This window comes from Watersipora subatra, chromosome 2 (genome assembly GCF_963576615.1).
Source record: "Watersipora subatra chromosome 2, tzWatSuba1.1, whole genome shotgun sequence".
Classification (NCBI taxonomy): Eukaryota; Metazoa; Bryozoa; class Gymnolaemata; order Cheilostomatida; family Watersiporidae; genus Watersipora; species Watersipora subatra.
The window spans coordinates 16,655,243-16,681,228 of NC_088709.1; the positions used below are offsets into that span (position 1 = coordinate 16,655,243).

General features: G+C 37.5%; 1 protein-coding gene across 1 annotated transcript; it reads right to left on the minus strand.

Annotated features, from left to right (window-relative positions):
• Positions 1-3: 3 nt before the first annotated feature.
• Positions 4-25,960, minus strand: LOC137388878 (replication factor C subunit 5-like). Its single transcript, XM_068075355.1, has 10 exons — positions 25,833-25,960; positions 23,143-23,207; positions 21,620-21,759; positions 10,924-11,003; positions 9,157-9,258; positions 5,567-5,780; positions 3,116-3,245; positions 2,748-2,825; positions 1,262-1,316; positions 4-351 (listed from the first exon to the last, which is right to left on the minus strand). The coding sequence occupies exons 1-10, from the start codon at positions 25,862-25,864 to the stop codon at positions 246-248; spliced, it is 1,002 nt and encodes a 333-aa protein (XP_067931456.1). The 5' UTR covers positions 25,865-25,960; the 3' UTR covers positions 4-245.
• Positions 25,961-25,986: the final 26 nt, after the last annotated feature.

The following is a 25,986-nucleotide window of genomic DNA, read 5'->3' on the forward strand; positions in this document are numbered from 1 at the left end:
TACTGACACTATTGAAATAGCACTCGAAATGACAAAGGCCACTGATGGTTTTTAAAAAAGATTTTAAATAAGTCATAAAATAGTGTAACCTTGAAAATCATATATTTGTACACATATACATTGTTTATTTGTGCGGGTAATAACATATGCTCATTTCTCCAAATGTTCAAGACTTGTTGGAACTCTATCCGCCCAGCAGATACATGAACGCCGTAAAAGAAGATTGCCATCGACGTCAAAAAGACTCAACTTGTTTCCATAGATGCTATTAGAGGATCACGAGCCAACTGAAAAGCTGCTATCATTGCGCTAAGCTGCAACTTTTCATTAGTTCCACCGGACAGCCGATATCTAAAATAGAAAAAGATAGCCACTCTAGGTCCAACCATGTTTGCACCAGTAGCTATGCATGCCTCACATCAGTCTACTGTTTCAGCCTAAAATGCTTCATACAAGCTGATAGAAATGTTTAAATCTCTCAAACAACGCAACAGATGTCTGCAGTCGGTCTGCAGTCGGACAGAAACTTCAGAAAACTGATATATCGACAACAATTTGGTAAATAGACATTTTGAAATCTTTGAGCCAGCCACTAATTCCTTAAATTGGTTATGTTTTATTGTGGATGTGTTTTTATATCTAAACATTTTAGAACATTATGCTATTATATACTTGAATGAAAACCTTAATAATTATGTTGATATAATACCACATTCTATAACAGTACTAAATACAGATTTACATAATTCAAAAGAATAGAAAACTGTGCGATCAGATTTAAGATTCCGAGTCCATGGGAGCACGGTACAATGATCACATTTAGATAGCAATGTTTATGAACGAAATAGCCATATTTTTCCATCCATTGCAATCAGTTAAAAGTTTGAAACAAAAAACTTGATAGGCAGAAGCTGAAATAATTTGGCACACCATCTTTAAATCATGAAAACTAAAGTAAAGGTAGACCAGCGATGTGATGGAAAAAAAATAAAAACATTCTTAAATTCTTTTTACGAATATTGACAGCAAAATAACTGCGTGGTAAATGCAATAATAACAGCAAAATAACTGTGTGGTAAATGCAATGATTACAGCAATAGAACTGTGTGGTAAGTGCAATAATAACAGCAATAGAACTGTGTGGTAGGTGCAAGACATTGAGCGGACATCTTGGAAGCCAATTTTTACCATATCGTTCAGGAAAGCAAAAAAGGCCAGTTCTCAGTACTCTCAGTGACTACGTCTTTAAATGTATACTTACTCAATCTCGCACAACTTGTCCACGATCTTCAGTCTTAGTTGTGTTGAAAAATCAACTGCAAAATATAGTAAGAATACTATGAGGGGTGTGAGAAAATCGAGTGTTAGGCTTGTAAGCAGTTTGTGAGGCTTGGTAGGAGAGGCTAAGTTTGCTGATGATGCATAGCGCAGAGATCTGCTGTGTGTACAGAAGGATGTATGCATAGCGCAGAGATCTGCTGCGTGTACAGAAGGAAGTTCACATAGTACTGAGATCTGCTGTGTGTACAGAAGGATGTATGCATAGCGCAGAGATTTGCTGTGTGTACAGAAGGATGTATGTATAGCGCAGAGATCTGCTGTTTGTACAGAAGGAAGTTCACATAGTACTGAGATCTGCTGCGTGTACAGAAGGATGTATGCATAGCGCAGAGATCTGCTGTGTGTACAGAAGGATGTATGCATAGCGCAGAGATCTGCTGCGTGTACAGAAGGATGTACGCATAGCGCAAAGATCTGCTGCGTGTACAGAAGGATGTACGCATAGCGCAGAGATCTGCTGCGTGTACAGAAGGCTGTTCACATAGTACAGAGATCTGCTGTATGTACAGAATTATGTACGCATAGCGCAGAGATCTGCTGTGTACAAAAGGATGTACGCATAGCGCAGAGATCTGCTGTGTGTACAGAAGGATGTACGCATAGCACAGAGATCTGCTGTGTACAAAAGGATGTACGCATAGCGCAGAGATCTGCTGTGTGTACAGAAGGATGTACGCATAGCACAGAGATCTGCTGTGTGTACAGAAGGATGTACAGAGCCTGAAAATTGGTTTCAATCATGTGAAGGAGCTATAATAATGCTAGAATTTTAAAACTGTATTTTGAGAAGATTTATCATCAATATTAAAGTTGTTCACGTAATTCTCAATTATGGAATGTGAAGATACAGTAATGACAGTATCATTCATGCTGTTGGGTATGTTTGCACTGCAATGAAAAGGATACAAATAATGATGCATCAGGCATTGCTCATATACAAATCTTTAAAATATAATAACTTTCTTGAGCTGAAGACGAAAAGGAATCAACTCCTACATTTAGCCAAATTTGTGTCAGTTACTGATGAGGAAAAACTAAAGATTCCTTGTCATAGCATGTCATGTGTCTGTCAGCTAATACGATGGCAGCACATACAACACATACCATGAATATGTAAAGTTAATGCTTTAATTTTAGAACAGGAAGGAGGTTTAAAATAAGGAGAGTTGAAAATGAGTTTGAGGAGATCTGGAGAGAGTTGGAATTGGAGAGTTGGAGTAGGAGAGTTGGGAGTAAGACAGTTGGGAGTAGGCGAGTTGAAGTGGAATAGTTGGAGCGGGAGAGGAAGAGAAGAGATGGAGATTTAAAGGAGATGGGCCGGAGAGGAAGGGGTGGACGAAGAAGGTTGGCTTGAGGAGGAAGAGTAGAGGAAGAATATAAGAAGGCAGGTAATGTAGCAAACTAACTTTTATGCACGAGAGTATGCAAGTCATCAAGGATATCTTGCAGTGCTAAGCCTCGATCTCTCTGTATCTTTTTAATTTCTGGAGGTTCAGATAAGGAACAATTTTGCTAACATGAAGATACACAAACCCCTGACAACCTTCGATTGTAATATGCGCATCTATCATTATTTATTTCAAAGACTAAATCAGATAGATAGATAGATAATGGGTGATGATAGGACTTTCCAATATGTATTCAATAACCTTTTAATCTTAATGGCAGTGATGTGATAATAGCAGAAAACTAGTATCCAGCACAACAATTTCTATTTGATATACAGCACTCAGATTGCTCTCCGTATATCTGACCAACAGCGCAATAAGGATACGTGTGAAAGCTTCATTAAAAGGCTTGTTTAGCATGAGTTCTGCAATCTTGTTTATGTCTTTTCTTAGGGGATGTCCTACGCAAGTGTATACACTGTCCTCAGTAACCACATCATGTGAGAGAGAGGTGCTCTGCAATGATAAAGCATGACCAGTAATAATACACAAAAACTTAAACCATCAACTGATAGTTACACAGGAGGCCTCTGGTAATCGGATGACACCATTTGCATGAAAACACTCAAACAAATACCATAAAACCACTATTTGAACATCATGGAGCTGTATTTTTCAACTCTTACCCTATGGTGGCGTGTTATTAGAGGTGATGTTCAAATAGAGGGTGGCACTATTATTTTTGACTAGCTCGTCAAAATTTTGTGAAGACAAATTCATGTTAAACACATCAATGCCATTGACTTCAGCATTTTTGCTAAACCAATTTTCATAGATGTCGAAGGAACAAATCGAGTTAAACAAAGAACTACTTTGAGTAAAACAGTTATACAGTTACATAATATAATTATTAATTATTTTGATGGTGTCACGTTCAGAGTTTAAAGAAAAGACCATAAAGCTTTGGATTTAAAAAAAAAACTTCGGTACACCATAACAATGGCTACTATTACGTTGTACGTTGTTCCTGAAGAGTACCGTATATCCTGACATATAAGCCAATTCTAAAACGCAAAAAACCTTTTTACAAAACTTAGGGGTCAGGCTTATACAAGTGTAACTCTGATTGAAAGCAAACGAAATGACATTATGCTAGCTTAATATTAACTACCACAACTCGAACCTTTATTAACTCAACTTTATTAATAAACTAGCTGTACTACCCGGTGTTGCCTGTGGTAATAAAAAAGTTTTCAGACAAAAAATTTGTTTGTATTTAACATACCCTAGGACACTTATGTATTCGGCTCATCTAACTTTCGTGTTTTCGCGGAGTCAACCTCTCGCGAAAATTTCATGAGCGAAACTAAACTATCATAACGAACGAGCGAAAACGCGAAATTAAATAGCTTTGTTCATTGATAGTCCAAAAAACAAATGGCAGCAAGCGATCAAATTGCATTATCGATCTCGCCCACACAATTTTACCTGCGGTTCACAATTACAAACTAGTCACAAATAGAAAAAAATTTTCTTACCAGTGAATTGGACCTCAAGAATCTAATGTTTGTTCCGCTGCATTTTTTTTCACATCACTACATTTTCGCACTCATCAGAGCTTCGAAATTAAGTTGCAGCTAAATTTTACTCTGTATGCTACTCACGAAACTAATTGCTAGCGAAATATAAGTGTCCTAGGGTATACAAAATTTACCATTACAACTTTTAAACTTCATATATTCGGTAAACCAAATATTTGACATTCCCCATATGGGGACAACTAACCATATAAGTTGTCATCACATTTGACAAAATTAATTAGCATAAAACTGTACATCAACGGATGCCATAAAAAGGCCACAAATGTGTTGCAGAACCAGTTGGGCCAGTTGGGACACTTTTTGTCCTCTTCATACCATTGTGGTGGACAAGTTAAGCATGTGCCAAGTCAGACAAGACTCCACTATTACTATAGCTTAGCATGATAATTACTGTTAAAAATAAATAGTCACTGTCACTGCTACTATTGCCCAATAGATAATCACCAGAAGTTCACTGATTTACAATTTGTGAAACCTGCGTAGCTGTAACACTTCTGATCATCGCGAAGAACAAATAGCTATGAAAATGTGCTTCAGAGTAATGACACTAATGTCAATGTGAGATGCAAACATAGTTTCCATTGGCTCACTGCAGACAAATGATCGTTTCCTTGCGATTAAGCGGAGACACAATACACTAATTATACAACTATTCTCCGAAACGTTTGGTACTAAGCTTGCAAAAACCACTCCATTCTCGTAACCTTTTGCTCTGATACATAAGGTGTGTTACGATTTACAGAGGCCGCTTGTATGCGGGTGGGTTCTTATAAATTGCCTGATTTCAGGGCTGTTTTTCTAGGATCAGCTTATATGCGAGAACACATATGGTATTCTCATCGTTCATCAAAACGCTTTAAAGTCTTTAGGTAATATTGTAAACCACATTATGGGCAAATCTGAAAACAATGGATATGATTTAGATCTTGGTAAACTTTGAATTAGAGTGTAGTTCTGATGATTGTGACGGTCGATCTTCTCCAGTACACCATCACTAAAACCATGGCGACCACTACATCAACAACGAACGTATTAAAGATAAAGATCAGAGAACATTAAAGTGGCGGTCAAATAGAGGTGGCGTTCAAGTTAAGGGTGGCGCTGTAGTTTTCCAGTTTTACACGAATGATCATACTAGGATTCTTTAAAGGAACCTCATGAACTTTCTGTAAGTTTGCATTAATCTGTAGTCTAGTTAATTGATTCAGCTGCTAATTATAAGGAAGTTCAAACTACCTGAAGCATGTTTAACGCTCGCCGCATATCTCCACCGGCCAATCGAACTACAGCACGCATCCCGTCATCCTTAACTTGAATATTTTCTTCCTGCGACACGTGCTGAAGTCTCGGCAGCATCTGATCACGGGATAGTGGAGCAAAGCGAAACCGTGTGCACCGAGACTGTATGGCTGGTATCATCTTAGACAAGTAGTTGCATATGAAGCAGAACCTAAAATCAAAGCCATAGAATCAAAGCTATGGTATAACCATGTGACTCACATCACTGTGAATTTTTCTGTAATAATGTTAGCTAATTTTGTTGCGTGGCTTTGCAAGGTTGTTGCAAGGTCAAGCACTTGAAAAATCTTAAATGTGCAAACCTAAAGTGTAACGATGCTTCATACAAGATTTAATTTAAGGGTAGAAATTAGCGCAATTGTTTTTATGGAAAAAAGGTAACAGCATAAGAACAAATAACTCCAAAATTAAAATGGTCAAGTGAAGGCTGCAAAAATTGTTTATCATATGACCAATCATTGAGTGTCAATGTTTCGTTATACTTTCAACAGTGTGTCGCTCTTACTTGAAAGTGACGATATTACATTAACAGTTTGGTCTATGCCTTCATCGCCACTTCATTTTAGCTCTATTCCTCAATAACTGAACATATATTATCACCATGTTTCCATCATGCGGATTGGGAGTTGTGCGCACGTTGAGTTACCACACGATAGATGTTTCAACGGACACACGCATATCGCAGATTCGCGCAAGCGCTTCGTTAAAAAATTTAAGGAATTCTATACCAGAAGCCATAGTGGCGTATTTGGAACTGCGAAAATGGAAATATGAACCACAGAACTGAGAAAAATGTATAAAGTAGAATAGCTTATGTGGCATTTTATTGCACATCAAACGCCAGTGACGTTTCCATCTTTCGCAAACATGAAACATTCGATAAAAATTTAGTGAGTGACAAAACTCACTTGACTTGCGGATTTTTGAAGTTTTTATTTTGTGGATGAAGTAAACTTGTGGATTAACCGAGTCATAGAAACATAGTAATAGACATGCAGAGGCTAACCAATTAGCATCTTCATAACTTCTTGTCTGCTAGCTATAATAACATGCACACCATCTCTCCCTATTTCCATCTTGTGAATGAAGCAAACTTGCAGATTAAGCGCATCATAAAAACACAATGAGTAACTGCATCTAGCACATTGTAAAGAAATATTCACTAAGTAATTGCATCAAGTGGTACTTGATGGTTCCTGGCAGATGGCAGACTATATTAGATCTTTAAAGCTGACATAGCTGTATACAATCTTTCATAACTTGAGAGATAATTGGTTTATCTTCAACTTGAAAATTTTATCTTATTAAGGACAAAATCTCTTTTCTAATGGTATGTGAAATAGCTAGCTTTATTAAATTCTTCCATTCCATAAAAATGGGGAAAAATGGTTTAGAGAAATAATTTCAAAATCACACCTAAAAGGCATGAGATTATTGGCTATAAGAACAATAAACGATGTGACGCATGTTTTGTGACATCTCATGTTGGCCATGTACATCACAGTGAGCGCTGAAACCTTGTCACCATAGTGGCTTTATTATTTTGCACTACAGGGAACATGTTACAATGAAGCACCAAGAGGAGTTAGAAGTAGGATTGTAGAAGTTGTGTGATCAATGCTCTTTTGTATTCTTTAAAGCTTGGAATGGAGAAGTTCTTTGAAAGTTTGTACAAAATGAAAGCGTTGACTTTGGTAATTTTTAAGCTATTTAAAAAAATTGTTTCAAGACCTAATATTTACTGAGAAATTTCCAAAACCAAAGAGTGGCTGTGAAAATGATAGTTGGGTAACTAGCCAGTCAGATCGTTTGATCTAAAAGCTTGCTAAAACGCTTTTGAATGGTTGAGGCAGAATCAGAAACTCCTAGAGATTTCACATAATAAAATTTACGTTTGATTGTGTTGCTAGTTTCACAGCAATAAGAAAAATTAAACCAAATACTTAGTTTTGGAAATTTTGCTTTTGTTTTTGATTACTAATTTTGGAAAAAATATAAAATCACTCAATTTGGTGATACAGGATTTCAAATAGGTTGTATCTTGTAGAGAATTTTGTGGAGAACACAGGTAAAAATTTATTTAGCTACTGTTAGTGGTTGCCATGCAACAAGCAAATGAACTGCGCAATGTCAGAAAGCTGATGGAAGCGGCTTGCCAACTTTAAAGATTTAATCTCTAGACAGACGCTTGACCTTTAGTACATAACTAGCTGTGCTTTCCGGCGTTGCCCGGGTACATAAAAATCAGCTTAAAAACAATGAGAAATAATGAGACTTGCCTGCCACTTGTTATTAACCTGGCACAATGCAAATGAAAAATTTGAGTAAGCTTACTAATGAGAGCTTTCCGTCTCATTAGTAAGCTTATGGGTGATGTTACGCAATCACCCTGCTAGTGCGTTAAGCCGTAGGGTATTTGCTCCCATATAGCGACATATATCGGCTAGTGAACAAATAAATCTCTGTGGTCGAATTGGTGTGGTGTGGGCCTGACCAGCGGGAGGGTCCGAGATCAAATCTTCCTCGGCACGGATTCTTAATTCTAAGATTTTAATAGCTATAGCTAGAGGGATACACCAGCTTTGAGAAAGATATACATGTATATAGATTATCATGTCTATTTCAAGTAATCAATTATCATGTTAGCTTGGCTTCAATCAGGCCAGTCATACTGAAGAAAACACACTGTAAAAATATCAATTTAGCATGAATGGCTTGACACAAGCAGCATTTTAAAGTGATCAACATGTTAATGCGTTAACAAAAACGAATGCAGATAATTTCAAGATAGGATTGACATCCTTCAAAAGTTATGCCCCTTGTCACCAGGTCGATGGGATGAACAAGATCGATCTGTCATGGGAATATCACCAAACCCATTTATGTATAGTGTCTCAACAAACTATTGAATAACTTTTAAAATAGGATTGATTCTTACTACAGAGCACTGCCTGCTTATAAACAACAACCAAACTTCTAGAACATTCCTGAATGCACATCCGCATTCCACATAAATTGCACCATCATGAGAAATGCGTGACGAGTTATGCAATGGTCATGCACAGAGCATAATAAAATAAACTATGCAGTAGTCACAGCAAAACATGCTAAATATCTGCAAACAACAAAAATTGTTGTTTGCAGCTATTTAGCAAACACAGCAAACCACGCTATATATCAACACAAATTGCTAATCACACACAATAAAATTATCTTAAACAAAACCAAGGCTGCATAATAATAAAAATACATATACATCTATATGTATGAAACATGCACGGTTGAGCAAAGAATTTGTGACAACCTCGAATGCATATCGAATCTTCAACTGGTGATTACATGGGAAGGGGTGCAGACAACTCCTTCATGTTTCACATTAACAGCCAATAGTGTCGGAACTCATAAATGCCTCACCATATTCATATAACCAACAAAGCCAGCTAAAAATCCAAGTCAGCTAGAAACTAGAACAGCAATAAAATTGGTTCAATATAATTAAATTGGGTTATACGCATACCAACAGATACCTGACATTCTCTGTGTATTTCTCAACGATTCTCCTGAGAGCATTCTGAGCATCCTTCGTCATTGCATCAGCTTCATCCAGAATGATTATCTTGAAGCCAGTTCTGACATAACGAGATGGCGTATGAGAAATTCAGTTTGTATTTGGGTACAGGATATAGTAAGACAGGTCGGGTGTATAATGAGTATTTTGACAGGTCTTGCTCAATAAAGCAAAATATATATGACAGATTTGCTATAGATTGGGTAGAAAATAAGACTCATATGCTGGGCAATAACACTATGTAAAGACACGGATCAAATGACGTATAATATATGGTGTTTCTGGTGTACAAGAGTTGAATGTATAGTACACCTGATGCAGAAGATCGAAGATAGAATAGATGGCAGACTTTGGAACTGACTAAATATAGCATAAAAAAATCTAGGGCTTAAGCGATATGTGTGGCAGGTCTGCTCAAGAAATATAATAATATATGGCAGATCTGGTGCTCAAGTGATATAATGTGTGGCAGGTCTGATGCTCAAGAAATATAATAATATATGGCAGATCTGGTGCTCAAGCTAGATAATAATATATGGCAGATCTGGTGCTCAAGCTAAATAATAATATATAGCAGATCTGGTGATCAAGCTAGATAATAATATATGGCAGATCTGGTGCTCAAGCTAGATAATAATATATGGCAGATCTGGTGCTCAAGTGATATAATGTGTGGCAGGTCTGATGCTCAAGAAATATAATAATATATGGCAGATCTGGTGCTCAAGTGATATAATGTGTGGCAGGTCTGATGCTCAAGAAATATAATAATATATGGCAGATCTGGTGCTCAAGCTAGATAATAATATATGGCAGATCTGGTGCTCAAGCTAAATAATAATATATAGCAGATCTGGTGATCAAGCTAGATAATAATATATGGCAGATCTGGTGCTCAAGCTAGATAATAATATATGGCAGATCTGGTGCTCAAGTGATATAATGTGTGGCAGGTCTGATGCTCAAGAAATATAATAATATATGGCAGATCTGGTGCTCAAGCTAGATAATAATATATGGCAGATCTGGTGCTCAAGCTAAATAATAATATATAGCAGATCTGGTGATCAAGCTAGATAATAATATATGGCAGATCTGGTGCTCAAGCTAGATAATAATATATGGCAGATCTGGTGCTCAAGCTAGATAATAATATATGGCAAATCTGGTGCTCAAAGGATATAATGTGTGGTAGGTCTGATGCTCAAGAAATATAATATCCTAGCTGTACTACCCGGCGTTGCCCGGGTAATATAAGTCTTTGCACAGAAAATTGGTTTGTATTTAACATATAACAACATTTGACATCCTAACTTTTAAACTACATATCATGAGAAAAGTGTTTTGTGTAGTTGAAATAATTTGACAAAAAATAAAAATAACTGCAAAGGTTTTTAAACTTTGTCAAACAACTGTAACCTTCAAACTTCATATCATGAGGAAAATGTTGTGTGCCGGTCAAAAAAATTAATAAAAATAAAACAACTATAAAAAGGTTTAGATGTAAATGTGAAATAATTAGCAAGTAACAGCTAAATTAGGTCGGTTTTGCGACGATTACAATAAAAGATGATTCGGTAATGATACAATAAATACGAACTGAGAAAACAATAAAAATCATGAATATGTTGAATTAATAATAACAATTCTTGCATAGAAGTGGGTGTATAAAAAAGGTTACTGTTCCACCAAAAGCTACATATCAAAACAAAAATAGTGAACATACGTGAACATACTCCTAGTGCTCGCAAAGGTCAGCACCTTCTCCCTCACCACATCGATGCCTCTTTCATCAGAGGCATTTAGCTACAGAATAACATCACAAATCTATTAAACAACTACAGGCATAGGTATAGTTGTCCATATATCATTGAAGCGAAGCATTCATTCATTTTTGTCATAATCGGAGCAAACTTTATTTACTAAACATATGCAAAAAACTATTTACCAATGACAAAAGAAGCTCCAGTGGTGCAACATGCAGTATGAATTGCAGGGACTGTCGGTTCAAGTTCCACCTTATGGTATTTTTTTGCATTATCACAAACAAATTTTGTTAGTACATCTTGGCTATGTGAAACGATCTCAATACACCATTATCAGATTAGGTGATACAATGAGTCAGTACACTGAACTTAATAACAGCACGTGATGAGAGGATGCAAGTTCAGTGTAACTGCTCCCCTGGATTTTGTTGCGTATGATACACTGATGTTGGGATGTATATATGTAGCTTTATTTATACACACCACAGAACACCGTGAAACTACAAAGATATATACATTTGGCTAACATAATGTTGCTACATAAAATGATATAAGTAATAAAACATTTCAAGCAAGGTACAGTTACAGTAGTTTTGGGTTTAAAATAACAACAAAAACATTATGATAATAGTTAAGATGCAATTACAACAAATTCAAAAGACAAAAATGTATAATCATACCTTATTGCACCTTTCCAGAAGAGAGTTAGTTACGTACTTGTAGACACTCCGTATACTTGCATATAAAATACTTGCAGAATATATGTATAATATGCTTGAATAATATGAGTAAGATGTAATCGATTGTCACTGTCAGATATAACATATATATGTAAGAAATATGTAAAGCCAGAGAACTCACATCTTGACAGTTGAGGCTCTGGTGTAAAAGTGATAAAAACGAGCACCTGCTGACAAAATACAGTGTTGAAAATTCTAGAAAGATTGATTCACTGGGTAAAAATGAGCCAAAATAATATGATTGCAGCAGTGATATCACAAAGGTAGCAGCGTGTCTCAACAGGAACTTTATTCATTAAAATAATATTGCTTGTATTTTGAAACTCTTTTGAATCATCGCACTTCTTTGTGCTGTGGCTATTTCTAATTCTGATTCTGGCAGTCTTTTGTAGGATAAACAATCAAATCGAATAACAAGGGTGATAGAAATGTTATTAGAAGTTTCTGGAAACGTTACACTCCCACCTAAAATTTCTCTAGAATTTTAACAAAATATTTAGCCAACCAATGACTACATTTTTAACCTTTGTTTGCATTATCAGAGCCTTCCACCAACACTACAACCTTTGACACTGGCCTTGTGAGGTATTTGTTAGACTTAGTGGGTGACTTGTGGTTTCCAAGCAAAAGCTTTACCGAGCGAACTCGATTGTCAGGAGACTTAATGCACTCTACAACTCTACATTTGGTCCAATTATTTCGAATTAGATCCTCATCCTTAATGAGGACAATGCTACCTACTGTTAAGTTTGGGGTTTCTTTCACCCATTTTTGGCGAGCTTGGAGTTGTGTCAGATATTCACCCCTCCAACGATGCCAAAAGACATTAGCTAAGTGCTGGACTGCACGCCAGCGTTTCCTGCAATAGATGTCTGCGTCTTCATATCTACCTGGTGGAGGAAGCACGACATCTGACTTCATTGTCAGAAGCATGTTTGGTGTAAGAGGTTTGTCCTCGTCTGTTACTGGAGATAGTGGTCTCGAATTTACAATAGCCATAACCTCGTATAGCAAGGTTCGAAGGCCGCTGGTGTCTAGCCTCCCACCATGGTTCTTCAATAGGCCTTTAAGGACGTTCCTGGCAGTTCTAATCATTCTCTCCCACACGCCTCCCATATGGCTAGCGTTAGGTGGATTAAGCTTGAACTCCAGGGTGCCTTTTTCAGATATCTCAGAAATGGCGCCAACAAAGTTTGTTCCTCTATCACAATGTACTACTCTAATTGGACCTCTAATAGCTATGACATTTCTGAGTCCATTTATAAAGGCTGAGGAACTGAGGTCGTCAAGCACTTCTATATGTATGGCTCTGCTTGCTAAACAAGTTACCATTAAGCCATATCTCTTCAGCTCTGATCGCCTCTCTTTCACAGTGAAAGGAACGAAGCAATCCACCCCAACTGCTGTGAAAGGAGGTTGAGCAGTGACTCTAGCTTCAGGCAAAGCTGCCATCTGTGGAGTCATTAGTTTGGGGCGTAACTCTCTGCAAGTAGTGCAGTGGTATATCAGTGATGAAACTGCAGCACGGGCATTGACTACCCAAAAACCTGCAGATCTAATCTTTGATAGCGTGATGCTTCTACCTTGATGTGCTACTTCCTGGTGAAAATGTCGCAGAAGCAGCTTGGTTACATGACTTTTTCGTGGGAGAATTGCAGGGTGTTTCTCTTCAAAACATATTGTGTCATCGTTGACCAACCGACCCCCAACTCTCATAAGTCCAGACCTATCTAGAAAGGGGTTCAGTTTGAAGAGGGGGCTGTTCTGAGGAATTGGCTTCCGTTGCTTTAGCAGTTTGATTTCTTGCAGATAATCTTCTTGGGTCAGTCTAACAATTACAATGAGTGCCTTCTGATGTGTAACTGTTAGACTAGCAACTGTGTTTCTTCTAGAGAATAGCTTGTTTACGAAAACAGATACCACCTTGACAGCTTTCTTCCAGTCAGAGAATCTCTCTAAGCGCTTGGCCAGACTGGGGTAGTCCTTTTGGGCAAACAGGGAGTGAGATTTTACTTCTGGATCATCAACCTGCACAGAAGGTTGTGGCTGTTCAGGGAACTGGACAGGCTCACGCCACAAGAAGTCAGGTCCTGTAAACCAATTAGATGTGACTAGTTGGCCAGCTGATAAGCCACGAGAAGCGTGGTCAGCAGGGTTTGCAGATGTTGGAACATAGAACCAACTTGAAGGGTTGCTTCGATCTCTGATCTGTTGTATCCTGTTCGTCACATAAACATGGAACTTTTTTGTCTCATTCTTGATATAGCCTAAAACTATTTGAGAGTCAGTCCAAAATGTTTCAGTGACATCAATGCCAAGTTCACACCTAATAATGGCACTCATCTGTGTAGCTGTAACTGCTGCTTGCAGTTCAAGCCTTGGGATAGTCACAGCTTTCAAAGGAGTGACTTTTGCTTTGCTGATGAGAAGAGTGCAGTGAACCTTACTGGTACTGTTTACTAAGCGGATGTAGCTGACTGCGCCATAGCCACTGTTGCTAGCGTCTGAGAAGTGATGAACTTCAGCCTTTGAAATCGTTCCAAAATCAGTCGGTTTATAACACCTGGCAATGGAAACAAGTGGTAGATCATCAAGACTAGATTTCCAGTCCTCCCATCGTGCCAAAATGTTAGTAGTGAAAGGATCATCCCAACCTGCAGATGTCCTACATATGTCTTGTAGTATCCCTTTGCCTTGTAGAATGTAGGGTGACACAAAACCCAAAGGATCAAAAATTGAAGATATCGACGAAAGAACTTCTCTCCTTGTGTTTGGGTTTTCTTTGATCTGTGAGGTAAATTTGAAACAATCTGCCTTGATGGACCAAATGAGACCAAGAGTTCTTTCATTTGGCTGAAAGTCACCATCCGCATCAAGCAGTTGTATTTTCTTTAAATTTCTCTGTGTCAGGAAGCGATCTCAGAAAGACTTGTGAGTTTGATGCAAATTTATGCAAATGTAAGTTTCCTTCTCTGCATATTGATATGGCTTCATTCACTAGTTTTACAGCCTCTTGCGGTGTGGATACACTAGTAAGTCCATCGTCAACATAGAAATCAGCATTAATAAATTGCTTAGCTGGGGTATAGGTATTAGAGCTTTGTTTGCACAAGGCTCTGAACCCAAATGTAGCACAACCCGGAGAAGACTTTGCTCCAAAAAGGTGTACTTTCATCCTGTATGTAACTACTTTACCCTTTTCATCGAACCACAGAAAGCGTAGGTAGTTTCTGTCATCTTTATTAACTCGAAACTGGTGAAACATACGTTCCACATCACACGCTATGCCGACCTGTTCCCTTCGGAACCTCATTAGTATCCCAATCAGACTGCTGAGCTGATCAGGACCTTGCATCAAAAAATCATTGAGACTTTGGCCACCTACTTTAGCACTACCATCAAAGACTATACGTATCTTTCCGGGTTTCTTTGGGTGGTACACACCAAAGTGTGGCATGTACCACGAGTGGGGATCATCTAGCTCACAATCTGGAACTAGTTCAGCGTCTCCATTTTCCAAAATTTGTTTCATGAACGAATAGTAGTGCTCAGAATATTCCGGGTCTTGGAGTTTTTTCTTTAGGTGTTTGAACCTGTTTGTTGCCAGCGCTTTGGAATTATTGACAGGTGGGTATTGCTTAAAAGGTAGAGGCATGGTCATATACCCTTCTTGGTCTTTATAGATTTCTTTGTGCATAATTTCTAGAAACCTTTTGTCTTTAAGGGATATGGCATTGTGATGGTTGTCATGTTCATTGATCTTGAAATCAGAGCTAAGAACCTTCAAAATTCTGCTGGACAAATCATCTTGAATCTCACCAGAATTAGCCTGAAAGGTGACGTATTGTCTCTCAATCGGTTCGATGACAGCCCTGTGGACCGTAATCAAATTGCTTTTTGTCTGGGCTGTGTTACCCATGACACACCAACCAAGATCTGTCAATTTGGCAAACGGCTCGTGATCTGCTCTTGATATAACCTTTCTAGGTATGAAAGCTTGTGTAAGATCATTGCCAATCAACAAACCAAGGTGAACGGACTCGCTTTCCTCTTGCGAGATAAGTTCATGTGAGATGCACCTGAGATGGGACCAGTCTTGAACGGACATTGCATTAGGGATGTGCTCAGGATTGACTGGTATTTCTGTTTGAGATATGCAGGCAGGAAGTTCCAAACGCTTCTGCCATTTGAAACCTCGGATTACTAATTCATTTACTTCTTTGCAATGCACATGTGAACCTTGAACGTCTGTGAGTGTACTGAGTTTGACTTTTGTGTCTGAAACTTTTGCTGTGAGATTATCCAGAGTTTTATTTGTAATAAAGCTAGTATTAGACCCAGAATCCAGCAATGCATAGACCAGCACTTCATGATTAGGTCGTTGCTTACTTGAAACATACACAGGAATTGTCCAAGACATAACACGAGCTGCACTTTGCTTGTGGCTATTTGCATTATTTGAGTTCACTGAACGATTGCTGGGTCCACTTTCTTGTTTTGACTTGTCATTTGTTTCATTTTTCCTGGTATTGTCTTCCTTTATATCAGCCCTACTGTCTTTGTTTTCTTTCGCTAGTGGTACAGTTTTGGTTGGCTTAGACTGTGGACTTTGTTTACTTGACCCTTTTGAGGTGATGTACTCATGAAATATTGTAGGATGCTGCTCATGACATGAACGACATCTTGCTGGATTATTGCATTCATTGGCTACATGACGTGGTTTTATGCATTTGAAACACAAAGAATTTTCCTTAATGTAAGACATCTGTTTGTCTCGAGAAAGCTTTGCTAGCTCATTGCAATCACTAGTGCTGTGATTGATTCTCTCACATTTCTGGCATGGTTTTTTCTTGTGTTGTTTTACTTTCTCATCAGTTGACATTGCGTTCGTGTTTGCTTGAGTTTGCAATGCACTGGTTTTCCTTTCTTGAGGTTTGTTAGATTTTGGCTGAAGTTTAACTTGTGCATTTCCACGAGCTCGTGTAGCTAGGGCTTGTGCTAGAGGGTTAGTGGCAACATCAGCCTCATCTGCCACGAATTTGCAAAATTCATTGAAGGAAGGAAAGGCTTTAGTTTGCTTTTCTAACTGGGTTGCTTTTGCTACCCACTTTCTTCCTACTGAAAGTGGGAGCTTTTCAATAATTTTAGCATTTTCTCGTCGATCCTTCAGACATTCTAGCTCTTTTACATTTTTCATGGCTGTACGGCATGAATCAAGGAAGTCAGAGATTCCTTCTAATCCCTCACCGTCGTTTTCATGAATTCTAGGCCATTGCTCTAACTTGCTTCGGAAGGCTTCCGAAATAATATGAGGCTGACCAAATCTTCGGTCCAATTTTCTTTTTGCATCATTGTAAGCGTCAGCTGTACCCACACGAAAGTAGCCTGCAACAGTTTCTTGAGCTTTGCCTCCCAGATATTGTTGCAAAAGGGTCAATCTTTGCAAAGGACTATGCTTTGCTGTTTCTACCAGCCCCTCAAAGGCTACCTTCCAGTCGATATATTGGAGAGGGTCTCCACAAAAGACTGGCGGTTCAGCAGGCTTCATCCTGATAGTGTTAATTGCTGATGCTAAAGCATCGGCAAAGAGCTCTTGTGAACTAGCTGTTGTACTTGGAGACTGATCCAATGTAAAACCATTGCCAGGCAGAGTAGCGGTTCTCTCTTGAGTGATGCGTTGTGGGTTAATTGGAGTTTCAACTATTTGGTGGGCCATTCGGTCCGTCTCAACCACAGGTGCTAAGCTAGCCTCATTGGCAATAGGCGCTTGATGCTGATATTCCACCTCATAACCAACAGGGGAGGGTGGTCTCATCAACACATTTTCTTCTTCTGCTATTGCTTGTGCAAAGATTTTCTGCCGCTGGTTTTCAGCTTGAATTTCTGCCTTCATTTTTGCTTGCGTAATAAGGCTCTCATTTTTCTGCATTTGAGACTGTAATTTGAGACTTTGCTCTTTTAGTTTTTGAGATTCAATCTCAGCTTGTAGTTGAGCATGCTTTGCAGCAGCGGCGGCCGCTGCTTCGGCCTGTTTTAAGCGTAACGACTGGCTTGTCTTGCTAGACCTAGATCTTTGGGATGACCTATAAGATGTTATTGATAATCTAGACCTGCTTGGTGCGTGTGAATGCTGCAGTTCATACGGTTCCCTGTTTGGGTGGAGTTGGCTATCAGTTTGTGGTTGGTCGATATGACTCGAGTAATGTGTCTTTGCCAACTGTGTTAAGTTCGGCTGAAAATTCTCAACATCCAAATCTGTGCCATGACTTGATTGCGTGGCTTTCGTACCACTTGTACGTTGCTTCACGCTCGCGCTACTCATTGTAGATAAAACATGTCCTATAATACTTCTATTATCAGCTCCTATTCTATCTATTTCATTTGTTAGCTTAAGTTCAAGTTTGATGTCACCAAGAGACTTCTTTAGGTCATCATGTAATGCAGTGATATGTTCTATACCTTCAGTGAGCTCTTTATGCATGGCTCTTAGTTTGCTAAATGACAGCTCTGTTGTCTGCTTTTGCAACTCAGTCAAACATGATTTGTGGGTTACACTTATATTTTTAATAGCCTGTTTCAAGGTTGAAGTTTTTTGCTGGCATTCGAGCCTGTTTGTTCTCTGTTTAGTGTTGCTTGAGTCTGGCATTTCTGTTTGCTCTTCATCAAATACATTTGACTGTTCAGTTGCAACACTAGTCTCAATAATAGGTTCACCAGTTTCAGTACTAAGTTCACCAGTTTCAGTCGTAAGTTCTTTAGCTGCAGCTATAGGCTCATCAGTTTGAGTAATAGATTCAATATTATCAGTACTTGCCATTGCTCAGAAAAGCACTACCATCCACTATGTCACAGTGTAAACATTGAATAAGGCGTTGAAAGCAATAAGTAAACCAATCGCTAAAGGGTGTCAAAGGTTAATGTGTCAGTTACAACTAATGAGAAGAAAATGTTTAAGTTTTCCTGTTTTTAGCGCAGGTGTGATGCAGAAAATTTTAAGTGTTTGTGTAATTTCCCTTTGAATGGTGTGGTTTATGACTGCGTTCAGTTTTGCCTAGTCTATCACACCTAACAAAACACTGCAATGAAAATGACTTACTTTGGCAGTGTTCTAAAATTAGCTGACAGAAGTAAAACTTGCTTGAAAGTCAGTGGATGGGGTCATAGGTCAGAATTTTGTACCCACAAAAATCAGTGCAATGCTATGAATAGATCGCTGACTGGCTGCTGCGCGCGTGATATCACTGTTGCAATAACAATTGCAAAGTCGGCTAAGGAAAATAAACAAGCATGAATGATAAAAGAAAAGGTTATCAAATCCGAGAAAAACCAAAATTGACAAATAACTAAAATGGTTTAAGTTGTCTGTCTAGAATTTTACTTTGCTCAATGATGACTGATAGGTAACTAGTTACATCGATTAGAGCGCCCAACTTATCTGTTAAGCTGATGAAGATTTGTCACTCTTGGCCCTGGCTCTTGTAGACTCTTTCCGAAGATTTGTCACTCTTGGCTCTGGCACTTGTAGACTCTTTCTTACATACAGCACTGTGTTCAAGTCTCACTTGGCTTGGCATAAGTTACTTTCCACTTGGTGTTTAAGTTTCACTGTAACTGCTCCCCTGGATTTTGTTGCGTATGATACACTGATGTTGGGATGTATATATGTAGCTTTATTTATACACACCACAGAACACCGTGAAACTACAAAGATATATACATTTGGCTAACATAATGTTGCTACATAAAATGATATAAGTAATAAAACATTTCAAGCAAGGTACAGTTACAGTAGTTTTGGGTTTAAAATAACAACAAAAACATTATGATAATAGTTAAGATGCAATTACAACAAATTCAAAAGACAAAAATGTATAATCATACCTTATTGCACCTTTCCAGAAGAGAGTTAGTTACGTACTTGTAGACACTCCGTATACTTGCATATAAAATACTTGCAGAATATATGTATAATATGCTTGAATAATATGAGTAAGATGTAATCGATTGTCACTGTCAGATATAACATATATATGTAAGAAATATGTAAAGCCAGAGAACTCACATCTTGACAGTTGAGGCTCTGGTGTAAAAGTGATAAAAACGAGCACCTGCTGACAAAATACAGTGTTGAAAATTCTAGAAAGATTGATTCACTGGGTAAAAATGAGCCAAAATAATATGATTGCAGCAGTGATATCACAAAGGTAGCAGCGTGTCTCAACAGGAACTTTATTCATTAAAATAATATTGCTTGTATTTTGAAACTCTTTTGAATCATCGCACTTCTTTGTGCTGTGGCTATTTCTAATTCTGATTCTGGCAGTCTTTTGTAGGATAAACAATCAAATCGAATAACAAGGGTGATAGAAATGTTATTAGAAGTTTCTGGAAACGTTACATTCAGGTATCATCTAAAGCAACTTAACTTATTAGTATTACAAATACTGCTGTTTGTAGATACTTGCAATATAAGATGTTGACAAAAGATAAAAAAACAGGAGATGAAACTGTAAATATATTTGCTCAGACTCTTTCAATTCCTTTAGAAAAAGTCCCTAACGACGGAATAGTTAAAATGAGCATTCTCTTAAAGGTTGACTTGCAACAAAATTCACAACACAGTTATTTGGTATCAAAAGATTCACCATGTCTTACTCTGTTGTGTTGTAGGTGCCAAATATGTGGAAATGTGATTACAAGCTCTTCAAAGCTCAAAAACGAAAAGTCGCTGTAGATTGGAATCTCTTTATTTCTTTGACGTAGTCATGAAATTTGGTTATTGTCTTGTCACGTGATGTTCTCACATGAATTGAAAGGCCAATGAAAAGCCCAATATAAAACTTATCGTAGCACTAGTTTATGACAAACACTTCAGGTTTTACCGAAGACCCCGTATCAAATATAGATGCTCGCTACTTTACAGTTTTGTTTCGGCATTATTCAACAGTTAAGTCGTAATCTGATGATGTGGCCCAATACTTCGAAAATACTTTCTGCAGCACTTTTTTGAGTATCACAAGTGACCAACAGGCTCGTCATGATTATCAGACAATGGTATGTACTCCTTCAGACTAGAGCTAAAAAATTAAACAAATTTTTACGGTAAGTTGTAAGATATCACTGCTAAAAGTGGCAGCATTACAATGACGATAAAATAGAGGCGTAAGAACAATAAACATGGTTTTATTGAATGCGTGAAGTATATTTGTGAAAATATTTCGACGAATAAGGTTGCATGAAAGTGTAAACAGAAACCATCTCTCACATCTACGTCACATTTGAGCCGTTTTGGAAAGAGGATCCAAACTACGACAGTCTCGTATGGCTGCGATTTTCTGTTCGTTTTTGAGCTTTTAAGAGCTTGTAATCACCTTTCCACATATTTTGCACCTACAACACAACAGAGTAAGATATGGTGAGTCTTTTCATATCAAATAACTGTAATGTGAATTTTGTTTCAAGTCAACCTTTAAGAGAGGAAGATAAATTTTTAATTTTGAGCAAATATTTGTCTCTACATAAGAAATAAATTGCAAAACATCACAAATTCGTAGGTGAAAATTAAAATAACTAGTAGAAACTAAAGATAATTACAGGAAAATTCACATCTAAAAAAACATCCCTTTTTGATTCTTAGAAAACACTGATTATTTCTACTCGTAGGCCTACTAGCAGGAATATTAGTATATTGCTATAGTTTTACTAGTACTACTACTAAACTGACTCAACTATAATATAAACATAAAATACTTTACAATTATGTAATACTTTACTAAAGATATGTAATGATGGCATAAACCATCTAGTAATCTCATCTGACTTGTTAAACAGGATTTAAGTAAGACTGAAGCAATTAGTAATAGAAGTATTTCATTGGATAGCGTGGGTTTGGTTTGGCTAAATACAAAATTCTTACCTCAAGTACAGCTGCATTGAACTGACTGTTTTTGGGATACAGTTGCCTAGCTACTGCTAATATAGTTGTTGTCTTTCCAGTGCCGGGTGGTCCATAAAGTAGGAGGTGTGGTAGCCTGTCCTCAGATACAAATCTATTTACTATAATGATAAAAACCTCAAAATCCACCATTCGTTAAACAAAAGCAAGGTCTACTCGTAAGATGTAAACATGACAGTTGCCAAAGAATTCGAACAAAATCACTTTACTGTTTTGATCTTTGTCTGAGCAATGTTTTTGTTGGTAAATAGGACACATGGATAAGTTAAATACTGTTACAGGCTGTCAGTAAAAATGTGATTATAAAAGAAGATTGATCAGACACTGCCTACATAAACTTTTCCACAGGTGTCACTGTGAATATTGATTGAATGTTCTCCACACTGGCTGTAGCACCCGTTTGACCTACTAATATTGAACACAAATATTCGCAATAAAGTAATCCATCACTTTTTGCGGTTAATCAGAACCAGCAACCCCCCCCCGATAAGTAAAAATCCACGAAATAAAATCATATTTAATACAGTTACAGCCATTTATCGTAATCACTTTTCTCTTTTTTAGGTTCATTAGACAATTTAGAGGGTTGTAGGCGTACAAGAGGCACGACAAAGGATGTCACAAGCAGTTTGCCCTTTTAAACTTTACAAAAAGTAACAAAAAACACTGCGAACCGTGGTGACCACTATCACAATGACGTTCGAGAGGGATCTCACTGGGCCAGAGTATGAGAGAGATTTATATATTTCATGTATTGTATTTAGTTTTTTATTTTTATTATTTTCGATACTTTTCATGAATATTTTTTATCCCGCGAAGTAATGAAGCCGCGAAAGCTGAACCCTGAAGTAGTGAGGGATTACTGTGAGTTGAAACAATCCTAGTCTCGCAGCATCAATTATAATCCAATCAAACAAAACTAAATACAGATAGCGCTAAGAGCTCATTGTACCAAATTGTATTACAGACAAACCTCGACTTGTGATCGCTTCTACCTACAAATGTTTCAACATACAACCTAAAATTTGAGCAAACATGTCTCAACATCTGAAGTAATTTTTAACATATGTTAACCTGATATGTCTCAAAATATTAGTTTTGTAAGCAAAGAAAAAAATTTAGTCCAATTAAAATTAATAATGCATAAATTATGTTAATTTAAACTGTATCTATTGAAATTTAAAGTTGTGCTGCGAATGTCTCCACTTACTCTACCACTGATCTTGCCAATTGTTGCGTCTGTACTTCTATACTATGTCTAAAGTGACATTAAACACCTCTTTTAATGATTATTACTTTAATTTAGTTCTTAGATATAATTTAGGTTTCTAAATTTAGTATTTGTGAAGTTTTTTACAATTCTTGTTTTAATGCTATATGTAACTACTTCAAATATTTATCATTGTTTCCAGACTCCAATACTTTATTTGTTGAGGTTTGAATGTATAAACTCCTTGATTATCATGGATACCTTGGTTACATACTTGTATTAAGGATATCTTTATGAGAAATCAACTCATCAAAGGTCCTTGGACGATATTTCTCCACCCTATAAAGCAAATCCCAGCGTTAGAAAAATGTGGTAGAGACGTGTAATTAAACGATTAAGATGTAAAATTTGTTTAACTGAGAGGGAATCAGCCAAAGTGAAAAATAATCATCTTAATTTATTAAAAGGCCAGTCTAAATTGGTGTATACTCAACTAAGTATATTCTGACACACTTAAAGTGTTTAGCTTGCTCTGGGCACTAACTCTAGTGCCTTGACCTTGCATTTTAGTCGGTGTGACTATACAGCATTTTCCATGCACACATGTTTTTATTTTAATTTCTGACATTTGATGTAATAATCACTTAATATTCCACATTTTATAAGCAAAAGGGGAGTAATGATACTTTGTGTGGTTCTGAAGGATAATACTAAGCGGATCCCATTTAACACACTTCAAAAAGTGATGAAGTAGGAGTTCAGTGTACTCATGAGGCACAGCTGCTATTATATCGTATAATTCTGCGATAAAACATAGTTTGCACTGGTAATCAAATTTGCTTTAAAACTGCAGCTTCATTTGTAAACAGAATGTGATGAGAAGACGGTTTGAGTCAGCGTTCTGGCAAAAATATGCAACATGTAACAGCAGTGAAAGTTAGTCAATGCGAATGTGTGGCCTTAGCTTTTTGCAAGGAAGCTAGCCAATGTTTAATGGGTGCCATGTTAACAAGCATAGGTCCACCTCCACAAAGAATAGTAAAGAAAATCATGCAAATGCTAATTAAAAACTGGCTTTGATACAACAAAGTGAACCATTATGATGGTCTTTAGCCACAGATATCTCATGCTGTTATGGGTGGAGTTGGAGAAATTATGTTATGCATAACTAATCCGAATCCACACACAACATCAGTGTTGAAATTGCTTTGTCATTTTATTCTATTTTGAATATGTTCGGTTTGTGTACTTTTGCTTTGTCATGTGGAAACTAATTTGATTATTACTGGTTCACGTACAAGTGAAGGTGTTAAGCTGTTGTAAGAAGTACTGATATTTACCAGTAAAAGTTAATTCTTTATTCTATAAGTTCAACAATTAAAATACACAATTAACAAAATTCTAAACAATAGTATTAACGACAAAAGGCTAAAATAGCTAATAAAAGTTGAACCCTTACTCGAACGGCCGTCTATGTTTGCTTGCTCAGTCCATATGGCTGCGAGTTTTGATAGTCAGATGAGAGTCATGGCAGTCCTTATATTGAGAGGCTCGGTAGTTGAGATAGAGAAGTAGAAGAGGATCAGCTGATGATGGCAAAGGAGGCTTCATAGGTGGGAAAGGATCAAGGCTTCAGAGGTAGGAGGAGAGAGGGAGGCTTCAGAGTCAGACAAACATGCCTCAGCAGGCGGAGGGAGTCTCAGCAGGTCCTTGAGGAGAGATGGATGGATCGATCTGGAAGATAGACAGACGCTGAGTCATTGGAGCTGTTCTATTTTATAGATGTCTCTGTTAGCCTGTGAGGTGTTTAGGAGCTCAGGTTCTGTTCTTTATGTTGTAGATGGTTAGCAAATGAGTGAACTTGTCTTAAGTAAGCATGGGAGCATAATGATTGGAAGTGATGACTAACTCCATTTGTCTTAGTCCTGTCTGATACAGGTCTGATATCTTGATGGTTTTCTGGCATGTCAATTGATGTCTCTTTCCTCATGGGCTACGTCCACAGAAGGTTTCTAAGCTGCTTGTAGATGAGTGTATGATGACCGTCTTTATTGTCGGTCTTCCATTGTATTAGGTGTCATGTTCATTGTAATATTGCGTATGTCTCTGATGTTTCGTCATTTCTCCATTACGCTATCTGCTTTTGCTAATATTTCTATACAACAATGCTAAACCTGGTGCTATTGGCTCTATCTAGGTTAGAACTTATATACTATCCATCGGCAAGAAATTCCTGTATAGGCCACTATTGTATGCACATATGTGAACAATCTCGTCTACATCGTATTCAGCAACATCATTTGAAAGGCATACAGCGTGCATCAGGCTCTATTTATATTGTCAATGATGAAAATGCAACTGTTAAGCAAATGCAAACTCCAATAGATGTCACTGACATTAAAAGATCAATTAGGCTGCTATTTGAAATGTTTTTGAGCATCCCTACGTAATAGTAAGAGAGGACATTGGTATCAAACAAGGTCTATAGAAAATGACAGCCATTAAAAATGAAATAGTTGCTATTAGAGCCTCCATTACGTCAGCTCTGCAACCTACTATTCGACCTCGAGATTCAATAGGCTACTACTTGTTTGACCAGGGGCTGGGTACATCAGGCCTGCCAACCCAAAAGTGGGACAATGCTTGAGATGTGGTTTTGGGGCAATTGATGTATCAATGATGTTGGCAGGCCTGGGGTACATCTCTCCCATTACTGTTGGCCTACATTACTCGTAAACTAACAGCATACGATGTAAGCTACATACATTACATTGAACAAAAACAGTCTAGCTAATTTAGAGGCCATTGAATGGTGTTACCAGTTTCCTAGCAAACAACAATATTCTCTAAGCAACTACCAACGTTTAAAGGACATTTAAATGTTGATAAAATCAAGTTGATTCAGCTACCGCAAGTTTCTCACTTTCAAAAGGATTGAACAACAGTCTCAACTAACAAGCTCACCAGGGTAAATTTGTTGTTCGTTGTTCGGGCATCGTTCCACAAATTAAGTTTTTTTTGTTTATTTGAGTGAATGAAAATAACAAACGCGAAACAAAAGCGGAAAACCAGGAAAATAAATTGCGCGCGTACTTTGCGAGAATCTCCAGCAATACGT

Excerpts from the sequence above, each read along its gene's own strand:
- LOC137388878 (XM_068075355.1), bottom strand. The coding sequence starts at position 25,864 with ATGCCCGAACAACGAACAACAAATTTACCCTG. Across the intron at positions 11,004-21,619 it reads TCAATGCAGCTGTACTTGAG|CTAAATGCCTCTGATGAAAG; the intron begins GTAAGAATTTTG and ends GTTATTCTGTAG. Across the intron at positions 5,781-9,156 it reads AAATACACAGAGAATGTCAG|GTTCTGCTTCATATGCAACT; the intron begins GTATCTGTTGGT and ends CTTTGATTTTAG.